This window comes from Schistocerca serialis, chromosome 2 (genome assembly GCF_023864345.2).
Source record: "Schistocerca serialis cubense isolate TAMUIC-IGC-003099 chromosome 2, iqSchSeri2.2, whole genome shotgun sequence".
Classification (NCBI taxonomy): Eukaryota; Metazoa; Arthropoda; class Insecta; order Orthoptera; family Acrididae; genus Schistocerca; species Schistocerca serialis.
In genome coordinates, this window is record NC_064639.1 from 840,829,815 (window position 1) to 840,853,258 (window position 23,444).

At 39.7% G+C, this 23,444-nt stretch overlaps 1 protein-coding gene across 1 annotated transcript in view; it reads left to right on the forward strand.

Annotated features, from left to right (window-relative positions):
* LOC126458111 (mucin-17) overlaps window positions 1-15,614 on the forward strand; it is a 211,722-nt gene extending 196,108 nt beyond the window's left edge. Inside the window, exons 20-21 of the mRNA XM_050094940.1 lie at window positions 268-542; window positions 9,910-15,614. Of these exons, the coding sequence (XP_049950897.1) occupies window positions 268-542; window positions 9,910-11,192 (1,558 nt within the window). The 3' untranslated portion in view covers window positions 11,193-15,614. The remainder of the gene's footprint in view (window positions 1-267; window positions 543-9,909) is intronic.
* Window positions 15,615-23,444: the final 7,830 nt, after the last annotated feature.

Genomic DNA, 23,444 nt, shown 5'->3' on the forward strand with positions numbered 1-23,444 from the left:
CCTTAAAACCCTAGAGGTATGAAAAAAATCGAAGAAGATCAGTCAGTATGGTTCCCTCGTGCAGCCTGCATCTCACCTTCTGATCAGTTTTAATCTGCAATGAAATTTAGTTACAGTGTACATGACATTGCAAAGTGAACGTTTTCTATAACTTTTTACTTTACGTTATGTTTCTGTATGAAGAATTTTTGTGAATTGTTTTGTCTGTATAGCTGTAGGTTATGAGTCAGTAAAACAACATATATTGAATATCCATGTCAATTGCAGGTGCACACCACCCAAAGCATTGCAGCTATCACCATCACCTGGATCGAGTCCATTTTCATCACTGCGCCGGCAGCGACGTGTACCTCATGTAGTAGCAGACGTGCCCACTCCCTCTGGCTCAGTCTTTCCATTTAGTCCTGGAAGTCCTTCAAGTCGACCCTTTCCCGGAGAAGACGATGCCGAGAAGGAGCCAGATCGGAAGTGTGCTGTGGATGCAACTGGTGGATGTCTACGGCTATCAGCTCAGTCGCCGCCTTCGGATAGTTCGGCATCTGGTATGTTTCACAGTTGAGCCTCCTTGCATGCGGATACTGTTGACTTACTCCTTCATGTGAGAAAGATGAAATTGTATATTGGTTTATTGTTATACATATGAATGATGGTAAAGAATTACACACAATTGAAGCTTTGATGACAAGTAAATGAATGTTTGCATGAAAAGTGCTCAGTGTTCTTGCCGTGTCAGATTCAGATAAAACCCAAGCTTTCAGTTATTGCCTCTATCATGATCATCAGGGGCTAAGTCTGACTGGCATGAAACCGGTGGCACTCCCACATTTATACCCAGAGGACAGCATATGACTGACTCGTTTACATAATGACAACTCGGAAATGGTGCATACTGAGGTGGCATTCTGTACATCAATAAATTTTGTTTGCGATCATCATCCTTTGCTTCAGGCGGTAAACTTCGAGAAGTTTTCCTCTGTGTTCTTTCTTTGTTAAATACACACTTCCATCCATTGCTAAGCACATACCTGGCATGTATATTGGAGTTGTAATCACATAGTCTAATTTTAACTGCTTTTCTGATCAGTAATCCATTGTGTGAGCAAATATCGTTGTTTGTTCAGACAAAACTGGCTATTCATGTAGCAGTGCATGGAAGCATGCATTTCATGAAGGAAGAGCACAGAGGAAGATTTCTTGCCATTTGCCACCTCATGTAAGGGATGCTGTTGCAAGTGATGCTGGATAGAACGCGTAAACAAAATCTGTTGACATAAAGGGTGCCTCCTAAGTACACACAATTTCCATGTCATCATGACATAATCCAGACCTGAGGGTATAAAAGTGGGAGCATAGCCAGTTTCATGATAGTCACATTTATCCCCTAATGATGACGATGATGGTGGCAATCATCAAAAGCTTGGAATTTTATCCATATTTGATGCATCAAGTAAATGGAGAACTTTTTATGCAAGTACTCCGTTGTGAATTATTTCATAGCCAGATTGCATGGTTGTTTGTGATGTTCAGGATTGCTTTTAATTAGTCTGCCAAGTGGAAACTTTTCCAGCAGGGTTTTATAACAAAAGATTTGAATCTTAGCCTCTCCTTCTTTGACTAGTCACAATACTGCGATTGGACTCTGACCAAAGTATTCTGACTTGTTGACCTCATGGAAGTGGTAGGGTTTCTGTGAATATCAATATATGGAGTGGGAATCCTATTAAACTGTGTGTAAAATGTCCATTACTTTATCTTTCATGTACAATATATTGGTTCAGCAAGCTGCACATTTATGAACTGCCATAGGCTTCAGGACATTATAGACCCACTAGTTTAATTTCATATTTTGTATTGCAAATAAGTGCATTTTCTGAGAAGGACCGTCTCCATCTACTTCTACATCTACATACATACTCCGCAAGCCTCTGTACAGTGCATGGCGGAGGGTGCCTTGTACCACAACTAGTCACTTCCTTTCCTGTTCCACTCACGGGTAGAGTGAGAGAAAAGCAACTGTCTATATGCCTCTATATGTGCTCTAATTTCTAGCATCTTCTCCAATAATGCACTTTCATAAATCTTTGTTACTGCCATGTGTCATTTGTACTGTAATTTGTATTGTCAGGTAAAAACTGTAACAGTAAGGCTATTGCATTCAGCATGACAGAACATTTTCAAAGTTATTGGTTGATTGAGCCAGATTTGAAATTTTGGATAGAAGAAAGCTTTACAATGTTAAGTTTCTTTAAGTAATATGGGTATAACAGTTGTCAAAAGCCATGCCAAAGTATTAAAACATTTTAGCAAATTTACAGTCTACAAAAATACCACTCCTCTAGTTTTTGAACTCGCCTGTCAATACTTTGGTGTATTCAAACACTGATGACTCACAAGCTAATGTGGTCAGCTGGAAGTGATGTAAAGTTATTTTTTAAAAAATGTTCAACAATAGTGAAATAGCCAGAAGAATGGAACTGCAGCAAACTGAAATTGCATGCTTAATGCTTTAAGGTATTGTGCCATATTATAAAGATAGACTGAGGGAATCGTATTACTTCCTCTAATCATTTTATTATAAGATTTGATGAGTCACTTGATAAGGTTTGTCAAGAAACTCAAATGGATATAAATATCAGATTTTGGAGTAATTGGGGGGGGGGGGGGGGTACATGATACTTAAGATCTTCTTTGCTTTGTTGTACACACTTCTACCTCTTATAAACCTTAATAAAATTTTACAAAACTCAATGAATGGACCAAATATTAATCATAAATTTTTCAGCAATCTGAAATCTGAGTGCAGTCTGTGAAACAAATTAATGATTCAGTGATACTTAATATGGACAGTTGCACAAGAATATCCAAATTATACTTCTGTGGCACCAATTCTGCATAGGTCTTTAGTGACAGTCATTCAAAATCTACTGTGAAGATTTATCAAAGCAGATGTAGGGCCTACTGAAGTCTGTTGATTTCTTAACAAGTATAGACTTAACTGATAAAAAAATTCTTAACAAGTATAGACTTAACTGATAAAAAAAATTTGCTTCTGTACAATCAAATACACTTAGGATTTGGTACTAAAAAAGCTATCAGAGAATTAAAAAAGACAAAAAAAGTCACTTATCAAATGATCTTACAGTTTATAAAAGGTGTCACAACTGCTTTCATAGCTTTTACAGAAAAATTATCGACACAGTTACTCTTACTAAGCTTACTAAAGCAGTCTCACGTTTTGATACAAGTCTTGTACATTTTCCCAAAGTCAACAGCGAGAGACTGAAAAGTCTACTCACTGTTTTGAATGAAATTACGTAATTGTGTCAGTGGTATTGTGCCTGATGAAATCATTTGAGATTTAAGCAATTTATGTTCTCAATCTTCGGCATAACTAATTCTCAAAAATTATTTGCAGGCTAAGAAACACCTACATCATTTTTGGAATGAATTAATTGTTACACACACCTATCCACAGTCATGAATAAAATTGTTAAAGATGGTTATGATTTTATCTCACGGCAGTGCTAATATTGAAAGAGGTTTTTCAGTCAATTATGAGTGCTTGGTTGAGAATGTGAAAAATTAAACTTTAATTGCTCAACAATTAATATATGATTCCATCCTAAATGAAACAAATGGATATGTTGCAACTTTCGATGTTCCAAAGTCTGTAATTCATTCTTACCAGAAGTTGGGTTCAGAATTGTCAGAAGAGACTATTTGTTGAGATTGAGGTAAAGAAGTTAAAATAACTGAATCAGAAGATTTGAGAAAAAACTTGTAGTAAATTTAAAAAAAAAAACATTTGGTATGAAAAATCCAGACTTTTAGCTAAGATTTTAAATGATTGATGAGCAATGTAAAAATACTCAATAATTTGATCTGCCAAATATTAAAATTTTAATTTGAACTAGTTCTTACTACAAATCATTAGCTTGTTTTGTGTTAATTCATTTTAAATTATGTAGATTTTATAAATGTGTTAAATTACTTATAATTACCATCTATATCAGTGCACTGAAAACGAATAAAATAAAAAGTAAACTATATAAATTGACAGAGTTAAAGGTTCCGCCTTAATTTTTGTGAGTTTTGTACCAGATTTAATTATTTTCAGTTAGAAAACAATGAAGAGTTTAATTGTTATTATAACATAAATAAAAATTTCAAAATCAGGGGAAAATATTACAAACTTTACTGGAAAAACTGGAAATACGAGGAAATATTTGATTCATTTCTTTGTTGCCATCCTCATCTCAGCCTTGGTCTTCCCCCTGATCTGTTACTTGTGATGTTGTCTTCCTCCGCCTACCTGATCTGGCATTCTCAATGCATTATGTGCCCATACTATTTCAGTCTTCTCACTTTAATCACTCCCACAACGTCCACCAATTTGTAGAAACTTGTACAACTCCTGCAGTTTATGGTTCCTCCTTTTCCCCCCGTCATCTCTGTCCTTCACTAGTCCAAAAATCTGCCTCAGAATAGCATTCTCAAATATCTGTCTTTTGGTTTGGGATGAAGGTCTGTGCTCTCTATAGGACCACAGGTTATATCTCACTCCTGTAGATTAATCTTTGTGGATCTTAATAGAAGTTGAGACTTTAGTGGCTTTCCAAGTGCAAACCTCGACAACCTATTTCCTGCTTAAATTTTTGTCATTGTTAACGTCTGAAGGTTTATTGTTTTCCTCCCTGCTCACTACGAGGTATTTGGTCTTATCCATCTTCATCTTTAAGGCTGCCCACATTTTCTCCTCCAATAATACTCTTACCATCTGAATTATGTCTTGCTCATGTGATTTTTTTCTGGTAAAATTTTTATTAATTGTGACCAAAGCTTTGATCTGTTCGCAAATCATTTATTAAATTTGTTATTGATTGATACTTTTAAATTGTGCAGCTATGTACAAATTTATTAACATTAATCAAGTAATTAAATTTAGAAATGGAAGTATGGAATTACTGACACTCACCAACTTCCCCTGTTTTTGTCTGTGAGCAATTCATGTAGTGAAAAAATGTGTCTTCATGCAAAATCCAACTTTGGGGAGTAGGAAGCGAAGTAGAAGTTACAAAGCTCCTTCCTTACTGTGCAGACAATGTAAATGTGTCTAGTGACATATTTAAAGTATTTCTTCGTGACTGCCTGTATTTTGTAATTTTCCCAAGGAAGTAAGCAGTAACTTAACATATCTGTAAATCTGTTGTGTAAATGAATAAAAATGAAGGTAGCAACCACTTATCTGCAGTGGTGTGTAGCCTATAGACAAATTAAATACTAAAAATTCGTAACTGCCTTTTCAGCTACCCCTCCTTTGCTAGAATATATACACACTTTCTTACAACAGTCACAGTGCCTGACAGCGGATTTATTCATTATCAAGGGCAAGAAACACATGCATAGTGATTTGTGGATGAATTTGTTAGTGCTCTCGTTTATTCAGTGACTGAAAAAAAAAAACAAAGTACTACTGGTGAACAATAAACAGCTTGATTTGACTGTTAGGTTTGCCATCAGATAATAAAATCAATATCACATAGTATTTCAATGGTCCAACTACGGCCTTCATCATATTAAATGCTTTGCCGAATCTTGCTGAACTGATGTGAAACTGGAGACTGGTCCCTATCGAGAGACAAAAAGACAGGGCACTTGTCCCATAAGCTGTCAGATGGAAGTCCTTCATATTCGACCAGCAAAACGTATTCGTGGCAATTTTAGACTGTAATGTAATAATAGAAATTCCTGGGTGGAACAGTATGTAAAAAGAAGGGTAATGCAATCACTCACGTATAGTGGACTGATGTGTGGTGCATAGACACAATCATGTGGTGCATAGACACACATAAGAGAAAGCAGTTTTTACTAGGTTTTGTGCTCTGACTCTTTATATTGCAATAGTATACTCAGTGACACACTCAACCACACTGACACCCAAACACGTATTCCCACTGCCGTGGCGAGACACTATTCAGAGCAGTTGCCTGGACAGTGGTAAGGAAGGGTTATGTAGTGATGCAGGGGCCATGGAGGGTCATAGTGGGATATTGTGGGGCAGGTCTTTCAACAGATGACTCAATGTCTGCACAACAAGGTGAAAGGGGTTCAGAGGGTATATCTTAAAAGAGGTATAAAGGGAGAAAGGGGGAAGGAGAGGAAGGTAGAGATGAAGAGGGGGGAAGAGAAGATACAGGAAGGTGGGAAAACAGAGGGGGGAGAGAGAGAGAGAGAGAGAGAGAGAGAGAGAGAGAGAGAGAGAGAGAGAGAGAATATGCCTGGGTATGGGGGGAGTGTGGGAAAAGGCAGCACACAATTTGGATGGGGGAAGGGGTAGTGTGGACAAAGACAGAAAGGAAAAGGTAAATTGAGGCTGTGGCAAACAGATTAGCAGAGGTCTAAGCCAGGGGGATTCCACAAGCACAATCACAGTGAAGTAGCTGTGAAAGTCGTTTGCGTTGTGGTGCACTGCATGTTTGGCAACCAGGTGGTCAAGTTTTCAATTTATCCCAGTGTGGCGGTGGCCATTCATGTGAATAAGACAGTTGATTATGTATCATGTCCACATAGAAAGCTGTATAGTAATCACAGTGTAGGTGGTATGTAACATGGCTGCTTCATACAAAGCCCTGCCTTTTATTGGGGAGACTGTGGTAGGGGGTAGTGGATGGATGCACAGGATAGGTCTTGCACCTGGGGCACCAAGATTCATGACCACTGTGATGGAGCCTTTGTCAACAGGAAGGGTGGTAAGTTCATAACCTGAAGACAGTTCAGACCTAATCATCCTACCTGCAGACAAAAGCTCCATCACAGTTGTCATGAATTGTAATGACTACGTGGCTGAGTGTCTCTGCCAACTTTCCGATACCCCTGCATACAAACCTTATGACTGTGATCACATTACAGAAATCCAACAAGATCGCTAGCAGCTCGTTAAGGCCTTAAGTCCATCCCAAAACCTGACATTTGTATCCATCTCACTCTTTACACCAGCCCCTCCCTCCCCCACACTCTTACCTGTTACATAATCCCCATACTCCATAAATCCAACCCCACCAGTCTCCCAACTGATTATCCCATTGTGTCAGTGTGCAGTGTTCCCATGGAATGAAGCTCTGCCTTTGTCCACAAACACCTCCAAAACACTGTCTGTAACCTCCCATCCTACATCTAACACACTGCTCACTTTTTCACCACCTTTCCACAGTTCCTGTCCTATTACCATCAGACTGCTTGTTGGTCATTGCAGATGTAACGTCCCTATACACCAACATCACCCATGCCAATGGCCTTGTTGCCATTTAACACTACCTTTCACAAAGTCCTTCTGATATCAGACCTACCACATCGTTCCTAATCCTCCTGGCCAACCACATCTACACCCACAATTATTTCACTTTCAAAGGTCAAACTTGTAAACAAATCCATGGTTCTGTCAAGGGTTCTCTCACCATTCTGTGTCAGCTTATTTATGAGCTGTCTGGAGGAATGCTTCCTATCCTGTCAATGCAGCCCAGTCCAGTTTGGCAGCACAGTGCACTACTGTGAGCCTTCTGCTGCACCATGTCAGTGGTGACTTGGTGTAACATCAGGCTATTGTTTGATGGCAGCAACTCGGTCCTTCTCGGACCACTGCCTCGTCGCAGCATCAAGGCAGTCCCCTCAGGAGTGCCTTCCAGGGGATAACGTCTTCTCACGTGCTGGTCGCGCATCGACGTTATGGGTGGCCAAAGCATTCTTGATCGCCCTGTGGTCAGCCATGTTTGCTGCCAGTACGCAGATCAGCGAGTCTGAATTGACAAGACTCGTAGACCACCTCATTCTTGGTGCAGCTCATCATAAGTCGAACAGTGCTATCCACCCACCTCTGCACTTAAACAGTGCTATCCACCCACCACTGCACTTACAAAGGGAGGACAGGCTATGACTCGTCTTCGTGATTCTTCTTTGCCCAGTTGGCAGACTCGGTGAGTTGCGCGACAGATGGGCCCCTTCGTGACAGAAGGTTTCTTCTGCACAGTCTTCTTTCCCATGCTGTGACACAGAGGACACAACAATCCATTTGCATTGTAAGAACAACAAACGACAATTTGCTCCTTTCCACAGCCACAGCACAGAACTTATTCTCAAGCTCTCTTCGGCCCAGTGAGTGTAGCATGCAGCAGCAGCGATGTGCACTCCTGACTGGTTTGGACTTCTAACTCCTTTCGTCTTCCTGTGCAGCCACTGAGTCATCTGTCAATAGATTTGCCCCACACTACCCCACATTCCCGTCCTTGTCTCACCGAGCGAGGTGGTGCAGTGGTTAGCACACTGGACTCGCATTTGAGGGGACGACGGTTCAATCCCGTCTCCAGCCATCCTGATTTAGGTTTTCCGTGATTTCCCTAAATCGTTTCAGGCAAATGCCGGGATGGTTCCTTTGAAAGGGCACGGCCGATTTCCTTCCCAATCCTTCCCTAACCCGAGCTTGCGCTCCGTCTCTAATGACCTCGTTGTCGGCGGGACGTTAAACACTAACCACCACCACCACCTCCTTGTCTCATGCATCCTTCCCCACCCCCTTCAGTCCAGGCAACTTCTCTCAGTAATGCATAACCAATAATCAGTCTCACTGTGGCAGTGGGAGTCTGCACTTGGGTGCCTGTGTCATTGTATGTGTAAACATGTGCACTTTTGCTAAAAAGAAGAGCCAGAGCTTGAAAGCTAGTGAAACATGTTTTCTGTTGTATGTGTGTATGCGGTACACATCAGTATGCTATAGTTGGTTGGTTGCTTTTCCCTTTTTCTGCATGTATATCCTGATACATTGCTCATGCTCTTTTTTTAAAACACCATATAGGGATGTTGTCTCTGTTTCGCATTTGTTTGGCAGGGCAAAGTGACTGCCTCTTCTCTGATGACAGCAAGGATTGGACCATTGAAATATTATATCTCATTTGTTTTAGAATATGCTGGCAAATCCAGCAAAAATTCCATAAGAAACATCTTGCTCATCAACTATTTCAGATCAATTCATTGTAGAATGCAGCATTCCTTTAAACAAATATAAATTAATCTAAAACTTAACATCCCAGTAGTAGTGGGCAAAAGGAGGGAGGATAAAGTGTCATTACAGAATTTGAATTGGGTGGAAAATGACAGGAGAGGAATGGACATGAAAAGGGGAAAGATGGGGATGTTATTGTGGATTCTCTAGTCCCAATTTCAATTCCGTGGAATCCAGATAATATCCACAGTGTGAAAATGTCGCCCCCACCATTGCTGCATATATTAACATTTTGTGAACTCACTTTCGCATATGGTTATGTGATCGGAGTTTGACTGCTCCATAGAGGTGGTAGACTTACAGTAAACTGCATATTCTGATCTTGAGTTTTCATATTGTGAATTGTACTCTCCTTGCTGGGATGCACCTTTGTATCATTATGTTAAATTATGTAATGCTGTTGAACATGTAACAGTTATTTTAAAATTTTAACCTAATTTATGGATTTGCTGAACCTTCCAATGGTGTAATGGTGCAGTTCGGTAGTAAGACTTAATGCTTACAATAAAAAAGGGCAAAAAGATCATTCTGACAGTGGTAGCAAGAAACATCACTGAGACACTGAAATTATTTCCCTATGCTCAGTGTAAAATGTAATCATTTTCACTGATTTTCAATAGCAATCTCTAAAGTAATATATATTGTTTTAATCTCATTTTCTGATGTTATCAGTCTGTTCTCTCCATGGGTTCCAAGTAGTCTACTTTTAATATTCTTTTCGTTATGCTCGCATTGTTACATGAATAACTTACAGAGTTTAGCATTTATGTGCATCCCTTTGCTTCATACCATACTAAGTTCAGTTGACATTCTGTAGGAGAAGCCTTTATTTAATTTGCATTTTGTTTTGGAAACAGGTTCTGGATCAGGATCCTCAGAGCAGCCAACACCTGTCAATGCTGATTATGCCAACTGCAGTCCACCACGTCGTCCTTTCTCAGAGCTTGTGGACCTTCCGCAGCCCATCGAGAGTGGACCCAGTCTGGCTCCCCGTGTCATCAGAGCTCGGGGCTCTTGGGGACCAGGAGAGAATATTCCAAAGTTCGAAACACGCAGTGAGAGAGCAAGTTCATCTGAGCAGATATATGACTGTAGGGACAAGCCTCCGGTTCCACCTGCAAAGCCTCAAGGCTCAACAGCACCCACAGCAAGAAGTGTCAGACTGACCAATTTCACAGAGAAACAGTTATCGGGTATTGACGCAGGACAAATGAAGTCGTGTGAACTTCAAGCGTGTGGCCGCCAGCAGGAAAGTGTTAACTACTCCACAAGGAGTGAACTCCAAAACGTGGGTAGAACTGAAAGTGATCAAAATAATGCATCAGGTACGAGCACAACAGACGATCAAAAACAACGTAATATGTTACGGAGCCAGCAAAGAGAAGAAATAAATTCCCGGCCTGCGATGTCATTTTCCAACAAAACTGCACCTTCGCTTTTATGCGAGAATCCTGAAGAGTTGAACTGTACATCTTCAAGGTTTGCGCAATCGTCCAAATCTGATAGCAGTTCAGGAATCTTAATGGACTCTGTAGGAGAAGTTCAGGAAGAAGGGAGACCCAGCCATGTAAGGGAACATAATGACAGCCTAACTTCTGACGAAAGGAAGGAAGTTGATCACTCAGAACATAGTGCTGGAGATATATCAACCTGCAATGATGCAGGCTGTTTAGGATCAGAGGAAAATCCTAATGTAAACTCTGTGACGACTGAACTGACAGAGAATTTGAGTCTGCCTTTGGAGGCCATTGTTCCTGAACATACAAATAACATAAATATAGTGGCCCCGGAATGTACTGCAACAGAACAAACTCCAGAGAACTCGGTCACTATTCACCGTGAGTCTTCAATTCAGCAAAAAGGTCCTGGAAGGCCCGTTGATGTGGGGCAGCATAAGTCACTGAAGACTCAGACGGACGTGTTGAATGGTCCTACTACCAGTGCACGCCGACAAGCTAATCCCTTAATACGGTCAGGCTCTACTTCTAGTACAGCATCAGCTGACCAGCAGCTACACTACGTATCACTCGACTTGGAGGATAGGCCCAGTGAGAGATCACAGCGCACTCAGCTTCGAGGAGAACAGCTGTATGATGGCAGTTCTTATGCTCAGATTGACTTCTCTCACAGGACTGAGTGACTGCTGTCTTATTGATTTGCAATTTGACTGTGAGACTGTTTACTGTACACCTGTTTTTTCATATTGTAATTGTAGCAAAATGAATAAGCATTGCCAGTTATTGGGGTGGTAATGCATCCTAGGTGAACTTTGAATTGTGCATCTTGCTAGCTTTGAGGCTGTCTATTAATTTTTTATCTAGCTTTGGTACTGAAAGCATGAAGACGATTGCTGTTTGTATGGCTTGCTGCTGAAAATAATGCTTTAGTATTAATTTGCTGCAGCAATGCCTGAAATGTATACTAAGTAAGAACTACTCAAGTATCATTAGAAAAAGTGGCACACGCTACAGAGCTCCTCACCCACCACTCAGGATCTTATGCCCTTTATGAATTAGGGTAGGCCTATCTTGTATGCCCACTTCCGTAAAGTCCACTGGTGGGTATTTGTCTGAGAAGTATAAATTTGGCAGCAACATATCTTTGTGGATACATATACTTGTGTCATTATCTGAACCTATATTTGCTTTTAAGTTTATTCCTAGAACAAGTGCATACCTAATTGGTACACACCATAGAGACATTCTAATGGAAAGGCAGCTGGCTCAGATTTAGCCTCCAGGTGTATGAGGGATTTTGTTTTAAAAATTTCCACTGTACATTTGATATTTAAGAACAAGTACTTAGTACATTTTTGGCATTTTATTAGAAATGGTTTACATGTGCTATGTATGGAAAAAATGTGTATGATCGTCAGTATGTAACGTGTTATCAGAATATCAAGTACCATGAGTTGAACATGTTTTCACAAAAATTTAAAAATTGTTTCTTTACAACATTTTTATGTCTCATTCCAAAGCTGTCCCACAACAGTCTTTTGTGGTTACCTATTTAGTGACCCAACTGTGAAGTGAGAAGCACTTGTATTTCTTCTTCTCCTTCTTTTTTTAAGGAAAAAACGAGAGCAAGAAAGAAATATGTTCTGTGAATTATCACCAACATGTTGCAGAAAGCTTTTCACATCCATGGAGCAGCATGAAATGGGAGATCTGTAGTAAATACATCTTAAAATCCAGTGCTGAAGTTCAAAGCATCAACTAAAAGGATCCAAAAAAACTAGATTATTTGATTTTGTACACAAAACTGTTTGAAGCATAAGTGCAAAGTAATGATGTTGAGAATATGTGTGATGTTTGTGAACCTCTTTCTTGTCTGTCACCTTTTTCATTGCTGTTTCACATAGCTAGTTACATAAATACATATTGGTATGCTTCACTCGTAGGTGTGAAACAGCAGTATTCTTTTTCCCCCCTCATGGGAAATTCAGAACTGACTGATTACAATTGCTAATAATTTAAATATGTCCTTTATTCATAACTATTTAGTTGTCTGACTGATGAGGTTTTTCAATGGCATGAAAATGCCTTTGTGTAAGAAAACTGATTTCCTTTGTGTGTTTACCAAATATTTAGCCTTAACAACTTTTTTTTACATACACATTGTTCACAAGCAGCACATCATTTCAGAAATTAACCTTTTAATACCACGAGCACCTCTCTGGATTTACATTACCAATTAACAAGTTATAATTTTTACTGTATTTTCAAGAATTTGTTTTGTTTAAAATCTGTTGTCTCTAAACATTGAACATTGGGCCTCTCAATCACAAATCAGTTAACACTGTAATAATATTTTTATCAAAGACCGGAGAAATGAAAACATGGATTCATGGACCAGGATAGGTAAGAATGTTATATCTCTGAAATGTTGGACATGGACATACTGATTGCTTTAACTGTCCACGTGCCAATATAATTCAGCCTGGGTAGTGACTCCCAGCATTTGCTACTGTGTGCTTTGGCTACAGCTGATGGCCTGCCTCAGTTGGTTGGTTCAGTGAATACCTTTTCAACAAAATTGTATTTTCACAGAGTAGTATAGATATTCAAATCCTGATACCTCCTTGTTTCCATTAAGACCATACTTTTTAATACAGCACTGTTGCAAGTGCAAAAATCACTGTTTCTATGTGATGTGTTTGACTATCTGTAGTGTACAGATAGTTGAATGGCTGCAGTGCTCGCTGGAAAGTAGTTGGGAGTAATATCAGGTGCCAGGTGCACCATGGTGCAGTATAGCTTTCATTTCTTGCTCATGCATAAGCTGACTCAGTTTCTAAAATGTGCCTTCAGTTACTCCATAGGCATAGGCCTAAAAATCATAGTGAACAAGGGGCTGGTCCCTTTGTGATTCCAGGACTTCAGTTTCCTGATAGGAGTGTGTCATTTTCCTCAAAGTTTAATATTCAAGAAGGAATCATTCCTTTCGCTGTGTATGTAGTGGTAGCCAGGGCACTAAATTTAACACACCTTTTGTAACTTTTTGTTACACCCTTTACACTTGATTTGTTGTAAAATAACAATATATTTTACTATCAAGAAGCAGGTCTGCAGTGAGCATCCATTACTCTAAGAGTGCAGCTGATTTACTAATCTAGACCAAGTGCAAGAAAATTTTTTCCATATATATACACTTTCAGTTTTGGTGACTGGTGCTTTGTTTTGAATTGTACCACATTCAAAGACTTTGCTTCTACTGGACTATTTATATACCTTGCAGGGTGTGCCTACCTGTAGTTGTATGTATATAGAGTATGAAATACTCTTCAAATGGACAGTGGTGTGTTTCTTAGTGGCCCTACAGACTGCTGACAGAGAATGACTGTAATAAGTTGCCATCAAATGGCAACATGTCAGAAGAACACAGTTCTCTTATCATTCTGCTGGGGAGAAGCCACGTCAGACGTGGCTGCGTGTGTCCCATCAGTTTCCCATGTTGCATGGGGGCGTGCTGGCACGTCTCTGGGGGGGGGCGGGACCCCTCCTACACTGCCCCATGTCTCCAGCCTTCTCTACTATATTTATTGTTTGTTGAACAGAAAGGAGATAGTTACGTGACATTTTATCCATTTTTGTGAGAGTTTTGATAACATTTTATGTTGTATTTATTATTGTATAGACCCAGCATTTTTACGTAATCATTATGGCATCACCATACTTACATGCAAAATACACGCATACACTTGTGCTCAGAAATAAAGACAGTTCCTATATGCCGACAAATGTAATTTGAATATATGTATATGTGTGACATGTTTTATTACTGGATATTGGATTAATGTGTTTCCTTTGTCTCTGAGGTCAAACATATTGTTATCATTTTCAGAGTGAGGTAATCAACCTACTTTTAAGTTCTTGCATTTTTCAAAATGAGTGGACTGCACATTGTAACAAGAATTTTCATATTGTCACTGTCACTCAGCAGAAAGGGGCACAGTTGTTTTAACAAACAGTTTAAGAATATGTTTGTGATTAATTTAAATTTATGACTTCTATTATTAACATGAACATCTTGAGGAATGCTGTAATTATTGATTAATAATGTTCACACTTTAGTGAGGGGAGAGCTTTGCCCCATATTTACGTGTAGCCAAATGCATAGTTTTTACATCTTTCAGGAGTCATCTCACCACTGTTACTGGCATATGATGTAATCCTATTAGAAGATATCTTAAGTTACATTTATTTTGCATCAATCGATGAATTTCATCAGTTTTTGCAACTACAATACTTTATAGCAGTTTCACTCTCTGATGAATCCAAAGGAACGGTGCTTGTGATTGTAGATATTTTAGAATAAACAATTACTTGGCTCTTGCTTGAAGTAAAAATAGCTAAAAGAAGCTTCCCAGATTAATGAATTGGAAGAAATTTTCAAGTTCCTTGCTAGCTGCTTCCCTAGCTCTTATCAAAGCATAGTTTATACTAGTGATTGGAAGGTTGACAAAATCTTTCATGATGGGTAGCTATACTTTTTGCTACATGCGTAAGAGGCTGTAGCTTGAACTCAGGGAGTCATACTGCAATAAATAAATAACTTTGTGATTGTGTAATGCAATGTTGTTACACACTAAAGCTTGGTGTCTGCACACTCACTACAGATGATTCAGGGGTGAAAACATTGGCTTCTCTCATGACTATGCTACATATAACTCTGTTGTGTGAAGTACTATTACAGAAGTTTTATTACTGATTTATACTAGTGTGAGTGCTGACACCATAGTTAATGTTAACACCAAATTCTACCATTTTAAAACTATTGTGTCTTATATGACATGCTGCTGCGTGGCAACACAAAATCGAAAATCTTATAATTACATGTGCAGCCCACACTGTTACCACTGCCAGTTGCCTAGAGGCACTAAACTACCATGTCTTACATTGTAGGATTCTGTGAGTAACAGATGTTTTATTGTATACAGTTTGTTGATTTTACCTTTATTTCATTATATGAAATAGAACTGTTCATGTTATTCCTATTTTTATGTATATTTTTTTGAGTTGTACAGATCCGTACCACTACTTGAATAAAAGTATGAGACACATTTCCTTTTATTTTTCTTCCATTCCATGCTCCAATAACTTCCTGTTGTAATCATTTGTTTAAAATTCAGATGCATACATTTTAATTTGCAATTTTAATAAGTGTAACAGATCAGCATATTCTAGTTGAATTGGTGTGAAGTTGATCCCTGACAGTTGCAGTGGGCTGGATGCAGCAGTTTTTCAAGCCTGCCTCAACCAATAATGTAATGCTATTTTGTAAATGTCTCTGTGGCATCATCTCAGTGTTGTTACAGCTCTGTAGATGGCTTCTGTTTTCGGCTGTACTCGTGATCACTTCACAGTTGAAAGCTGGGTACCGAGCTGTCAGGGATCTTCTTATCCTGTCTTGTTTATAGGACTATGCATAGATGATGTCATTTGTGGAGGAGGAGGATATTAGTGTTTAACGTCCCGTCGACAACGAGGTCATTAGAGACGGAGCGCAAGCTTGGGTGAGGGAAGGATGGGGAAGGAAATCGGCCGTGCCCTTTCAAAGGAACCATCCCGGCATTTGCCTGAAGCGATTTAGGGAAATCACGGAAAACCTAAATCAGGAAGGCCGGAGACGGGATTGAACCGTCGTCCTCCCGAATGCGAGTCCAGTGTGCTAACCACTGCGCCACCTCGCTCGGTGATGTCATTTGTGGAATACTATGACTGCAAAGATCGTGTCTTAATTATCTACGCTACAGTGATGATTTCAAATACACTCTACGCAAAACTGGACAAGCTAGGTAAATTAACATAACATACACTGATGCACAAAAATTAAAAAGACAAAAATAACTTTTGCAGGATATGTAGGGACAGGAAAATTTTGCAAAATGACCAGTTTTTTTTTTTTTTTTTTTTTAAATAAAACAACATTAGAGATTTTTACGAGACATCATGAATTTGTAATTTTGGCATATAAAAATGTTATAAATCAGAGGACGGAAGTTTACTAATATTTGTAGCTGATAGTTATTGAATTTTTGACCTCTAATTTCCTCAAGGCTGAGATTGGTTTAGGCCGATAATCATAAACTGACTGTTTATATCTTACATTACAAACTTTGATGTGACAATGAAAATAGCTCCCAAATTAGTAAAAAAGTAGATGAGTTTTGCTATTTGGGGACCAAAATAACTGATAATGGTCAAAGTAGAGAGGATATAAAATGTGGACTGGCAATGGAAAGAAAAGTGTTTCTGAAGAAGAGAAAGTTTTTAACACTGAGTATAGATTTAAGTGTGTGGAAGTCTTTTCTGAAACTATTTGTATGGAGTGCAGCCGTGTATGGGAGTGAAATATGGACAATAAATAGTTTAGACAAGAAGAGAATAGAAGCTTTCGAAATGTGGTGCTACAGAAGAATGCTGAAGATTAGGTGGGATAGATCACATAACTAATGAGGAAGTACTGAATAGAATTGGGGAGAAGAGGAATATGTGGCACAATCTGACCAAAAGAAGGGATCGGTTGGTAGGACATGTTCTGAGGCATCAAGGGATCACCAGTTTAGCATTGGAGGGCAGCGTGGATGGTAAAAGTTGTAGGAGGAGACCAAGAGATGAATACATTCAGCAGATTCAGAAGGATGTAGTTTGCAGTAGTTACTTGGAGATGAAGAAGCTTGCACAGGATAGAGTAACATGGAAAGCTACATCAAACCAGTCTCTGGATTGAAGACCACAACAACAACAACAACACAGTGTTAGGCAAAACAACTCTGAATGTGCAAAAAGCAACATCAAATTTGGCATAAAAGTAACACCAGATTTGGTAAAAAATAACAACACATTTGGGAAAAATAACAACTTTGGAAAAAAGTAACAACAAATTTCACAAAAAACAACAACAAATTTCGTAAAAAAGTTTCGAATTTGCAGAAAAAATTACTCTGTATTTGGTAAACACAACACTGACTTTGGAAGAAACTGCTACTAAAAGAAGACTAAATCTGACCAAAAGTAATAACAAATTTGATGATAGTATTACTTAATTTGCTAAAATAATAATAAGTCTGGCAAAAGAAAATAACACCAATTTTGATAAAAAATAACACTGAATGTGTCAAAAAAAAAAAATACTACTAAATTTAGCCATAAAATAAACAAATTTTTTTCTGTCACTAATGAGATGTCACTGTCAAGTAACAAAACAATCATGTTTGACAATGCTGAACATGTCCGGTCTGTTCAAAAAATTGCGGGACATTCATGATTTCACTTGTATGTCTGTTAGTTTTTGTTCAGTGCTGTATTGAGTAGAACATTGTGTTTTACAGTTCACGAATTTAAGAAAAACTCTACATTGACACACCAAATGATGCAGGAAAACTACGGTGGTGAGTACTAAACTGTACTCGGTGCTATGAATGGTTCGCATGGTTTAAAAATGACCAGATGGAAGTTAAGGATGACCCTTGTTCTGGACACTTTTTGATGTCTACCGATGATGTTCGTGTCAGTTGAAGCCTGACTGTCCAAGAGATTGCAGAAGAATGTAACATTTCAGTTGGATCATGCAATGAAATCCGGACACAGCATCTCTAAAATGCATCAAGTTGGTCTCATGGCTCAAGAGTTAAGACCAAAAAGACCTTCACCTTGCAATCTGTGAAGAGCTTTAGGATCAAGCAAATGAGGACGAGGTTTTCTGCAGACTTTTTTTATTTACAAAGTTGGCAACCCCATTGAAAGGGCAAGATTTTTAATGATAGATGAGATAAAAGAAAATTCGCAGACGGCGCTTCATGTGATTCAGCAAGATGGGTTCCAAGACTGCTTTTGGAAATGAAATTGTGGAGAAGGGTATTTCAAAGGAGACTGCGTGCAACAAGTAAAAGATAAGCATAAGAAAATTTTGTGAACAAAGTTCCAGAATTATTTGAACAGACCTTGTACTCTCATATGGCAAGAGGTGGGAACATATATGGTAATGCACTCAGGAACATTGTGGAACATGGTCATTTTGGTGGTCCAGGTGTTATGGCGTGGAGAGGCATAATGTTGCATGTGCATACTGATCTCCAAATCTTTGAACATGGGACACTCACCTATCAATGTTATTGGGGTACTGTACTTTTTCTCCGTGTGCATCTTTTCAGCGGTGTATTTGGTCCTGACTTCATTTTTATAATTGACAGTGCATGGCAGCCTCGAAAAATGCAGTTATAGGAACTGTTGGAACCAGGGAATATCTGGCGAATGGACTGGCCTGTCGATTCCCCCATGTGGGATGCGCTGGAGAGAAATATTGCAACATGTTGACATGCACCAACTACCATCCAACAGTTGTCAACTGCACTCGTGGAGAAGTGGAATTCTCTACCATAAGAACTCCTTATCAGCCTTGTGGTCAACATAGGAGCATATTGCAGAGCATGCGTTGCCATCCATGATGATCTGTTAAGAACCATGTCCTGCATATTTTAATGTGCAGGGACCATCGCATTTCAGTGGCTTTAGTGTAATGTCATTTCTGTTTATCTCACTGCATATTTCTTTCAGTTACCTTCTGAACTACAATGTAGTAGATCTTTCTATGCATGGTCCAATGGGCTATGTTACTTGGCAGTGGTTTTTGTCCTTAAGTTTTGCATGCCGGTGTATTACTCAGAAAAAAATAGTATATCACAATACTCTATATCAAGTATTTGGCTCAGCTGAAAGAAAAAGAATATATGTACAGACATACTCAAACCCAATGATCGTGACTCTATGTGAAACAATCCTAAAATAACCATGTAGATGGAATGCCATACACCATGTATCAGGGATGTTGAGTCGCAGATAGGCACAACAAAAAGACCGTCAAACAAGTAAGCTTTTGGCCAAAAATGTCTTCTTTCAAACTAGACAACACACACACACACACGACCACTGTCTCTGGCTGCCAAGGTCAGACTGTGAGCAGCCGTACATGATGGGAGAAGTAATCTGGGTGGTGGGGGTAAGGAGGGGGCTGGGGTGGGGAGGGAGGGGGATAGTAGGGTAGTAGTTGTGGAGAATAAAGTGGCAGGGGGTGGCACTGGAAGAGGAGAGAAGTAAAAAGACTCCGGGTGCATTGATGGAATAAAGGGCTTTGTAATGCTGGAATGGAAACAGGGAAGTGGGTAGGTGGGTGAAGGACAATGAATAACATAGGTTGAGGCCAGGAGGGTTACAGGAACGTGGGATATATGCAGGCGAATGGACTGCAAACCAGAAAAGATAGTGTTGGTAGGAAGAATCCAGATGGCAAGGGCTGTGTTGGGCAGTGTGCTCAGCAACTGAGAGGCTCAGCTGTTTCTTGGCCTCAATTTGTTTTGGTGGTCATTCATGCGGACAGAAATAGCTTTGTTGGGTATCAGGCCCATGTAGAGTGCAGAACAGTGGTTGTAGCAGAGCCTGGAGATCACAACTGATTTTGATGGGATACGTGATGCTTGTGACCAGACTGTAGTAGATGGTGGTGGGAAGATGTATGGAAAGGTCTTTCATCTAGGTCTGTTACAGGGATAGGAACCATGATGGAAGGGGTTGGGAGCAGGGACTGTGTTGGGATGGCTAAGGATATTGTCCAGGTTCGGTGGGTGGGGAATCCCTCTGGGAGGGCAGAGAATGTGATTCAGTTGCTCCAGTCCTTGGTGGTACTGAGTCATGAGGGGAATGCTCCTCTATGGCTGGATGGTGGGACTTTGGGAGGTGGGGGAGGACTAGAGAGAGAAGGTATGGGATATCTGCTTCTGTTTGAGTAGTCCCTCTTGAAATATACCAAGGGTCTCACTGATGCCTTCATAGACCACCATAATTACCCTTCCAGTGATGGTAATCATGGTCTTTGAAGGCCTCAGTGAGACCGTTGGTATATTTCAAGAGAGACTGCTCTTCTTTACAGATGTGATGGCCACAGGTGACAAGGCTGTATAGAAGAGACTTCTTGGTATGTAATTTGGGGGGGGGGGGGGGGGGGCAGCTGTCTCAGTGGAGGTATTGCTGGTGGTAGGTTGATTTGATATGGACAAAGGTACTTACGTAACGACCTTTGAGGTGAAGGTCAACATTGAGGAAGGTGGCTTGTTGGTTTGAGGAGGACCAGGTGATGTAAATGAGGGAGAAGGTGTTGAGCTTCTGGAGGGATGTGGACAGTGTGTCCTCACCATCGACCCATATCATGAAGGTGTCATCAGTGAATCTGAACCAAGCAAGGGGTATGGGATTCTGAGTGCTTAGGAAAGACTCCTGAGACAGTGGCCATGTGTGTGTGAGTTGCACTTGCATGGATGTGTGTTTATATGTTATCTAGTTCAGAAGGAGGCTTTTTTGGCCAAAGGTTCACTTGTTTGACAGTCTTTTTGTTGTGCCTTCCTGCGACTCAACGTCTGCTCTATACAGTAAGTAGCAATCTGTCCAGTCCAAAATATTGTCATTATTCCATCCCAGACCTTCCATCTCTTTCTTTACATGGTATTTTAATCTGAGTACAAAAAACCTGCTTAAGAATTTAGTTGATGGAAGGAATAGATAAATGAATTAATTTTGTTCAAAACTTGGGTGAGACTCCCTTGAGGGTGGCATGCCAATGAATAATTAATTAGTCCAGAGGAGAAATTATTTATTTATTCAGGGCAGCTGTGTGTGGTATTAAATATTTAGGTAACTTAGGTTACTGTGCATGAAAATTTTGACAAGAAAATGTGTTAATGAGTAACAAAAAGATTTTTAGAGCTTATATGGTCCATGTGTAAACTGGTCACTAAAGTTAACAATGCTATGCTGAGCAGCACATTTCACAACTGGATAACGCAGTTGCCCTTGAACTCAGGCGACTCATCTTTGTGGATAGTTTGGTTTGTGGTCTCACCATGAAGAACACTGCGTAGTGGTTTCAGTGAACTTAGTAAATGACATGGATTTCTCAGTGAGCTTCTCTTTAACAGGACAGGTACTGCCAGTGATAGTGCTTGAATAAGAGGTGGCCAATATCTGTGGCACTAGCTTACTTATATCAATGTCTTCAATTGGGAAGGGGGTTGGGAACATAGGCTGCGTAGTGACAAACAAGGATATTCAACGTGTTGGCTCGGCAGTGGAATACTATTATGGGAGGGGGTGATGATATAATTTTTTATTTGTTCCCAATTTCGTAATGTCTGTCTTACTGAATGAGCTATGAAACAGTCCCAAATTGCTAAACTTATCAGTGACAGCTACAATATCATGTGCAATATTTTGTTTCAAGAAAATCATTTAAACAAAAAATTCTCAAACTCCTGTTGCTCTATGCACAGTTTTCATATTGCTTGGCTGCCAGTTACCAGTCAGTTGTGAACAACAACTTGTGTCCAGCATAACTGTTGTGATTTCTGTTCTATGTTTTGTTTCTGTGTGCAGCATGTTTCTTTTGTGGGATGTGTACAGCCAACTGTCAAATTGCTTAGGAAAATGATAATATAATTACAAGGGATGATCTAAAAGTTTCCATTTGAAGGCTGTACAGTCAGGAATTGATATGACAATTAGACAGAATTTCCATGAGCTTTGAGGCAGTTGACCCACCAACACACCAGATTGAAGGCATCGGTGTGGTAAAACACCATGTCCTGCTGTTGAGAAGACATGCCTAAGTGCCTGTGCACATCCTTGTTTGACAGGAACCATCAGCCTTTCGAGGCCTTTTCTAAGGGAACAAATGTGTGATAATCACACAGGGAGAGATGAGGACTATAGGGTGGTTGCTTGAGTGTCTCCCACTTGAGTTGGCATAACTTTTGTGATATGTGGGTATGCATTCCTGCCCAGAAGTTGGCATACATTCTGCAGTGGTGGTTTGCAATGGACTTAATGCCCCATACAAATTCCTACCTGGAATTTCCAATGTTAGGTGTTCACTCTTCCGCAGCCAAGGAAAAAATGACAGTGTGTTGGTTCTGTTTGGATGCATTTGATAATAAATCGACATGGTTCACTTTTCCACATTTACGGCACACATGTTGGAAAGACATGAATGCCACACTAATCCCCTGCCTGCGTGTCAGTGCTTATATACCATATTGGAGTCATGCTGCATTGTATATACACTTTGGCAATGCCCTCGGACAGAAACTTTTTGATTGCCCCTTATATGATCCTGCATAGCGAACTCAGTAGTTCATGTTAATGGGGAACAGTTGAGCATAGGACTTCACACAAGCTGCTATTGGAGCCATGTTGTGCTCATGCGTATTGGCAAATTGATAAGATTGCCCCTCCATTCCATGCTCTGATGTCAAGCACTTTGTTATTCTGGCCCAGGTATAGACATGTTTTTCCTAGAGAAGAAATACCTTTGTCTTTCCTTTACCTGTAAAAGACTGTCTATCCAGTTTAAATAAATTGAAATATTTTTTTGAAAACTATGGGATATCATGCTGATTCCCACCAAAGTTTAATTACCAACACTATCATACTCGCACAGATGACCCACATGTAATCGCTAACAAGGAATATTTTTCATCTGAGGTTCTTTTGAGTCATCAGTTTTCTGACATTTGATGCGGCCCACTACGAATTCCTCTCCCGTGCCACCAATGTCATCTCAGAGTAGCACTTGCGGCCTATGTCCTCAATTATTTGCTGGATGTATTCCAGTTTCTGTCATACTCTACAGTTTTTACTCTCTACAGCTCCCTCTAGTACCATGGAAGTTATTCCCTGCTGTCTTCCCGTCCTATCATCCTGTCTCTTCTTTGCCTTGTTGTTTTCCATATATTCCTTTACTCTCTGATTCTTTGCAGTACCTCCTCAATTCTTACCATGTCAGTCTACCTAATTTTCAACAATTGTCCATTACACCACATCTCAGGTGCTTCAATTATTTTCTG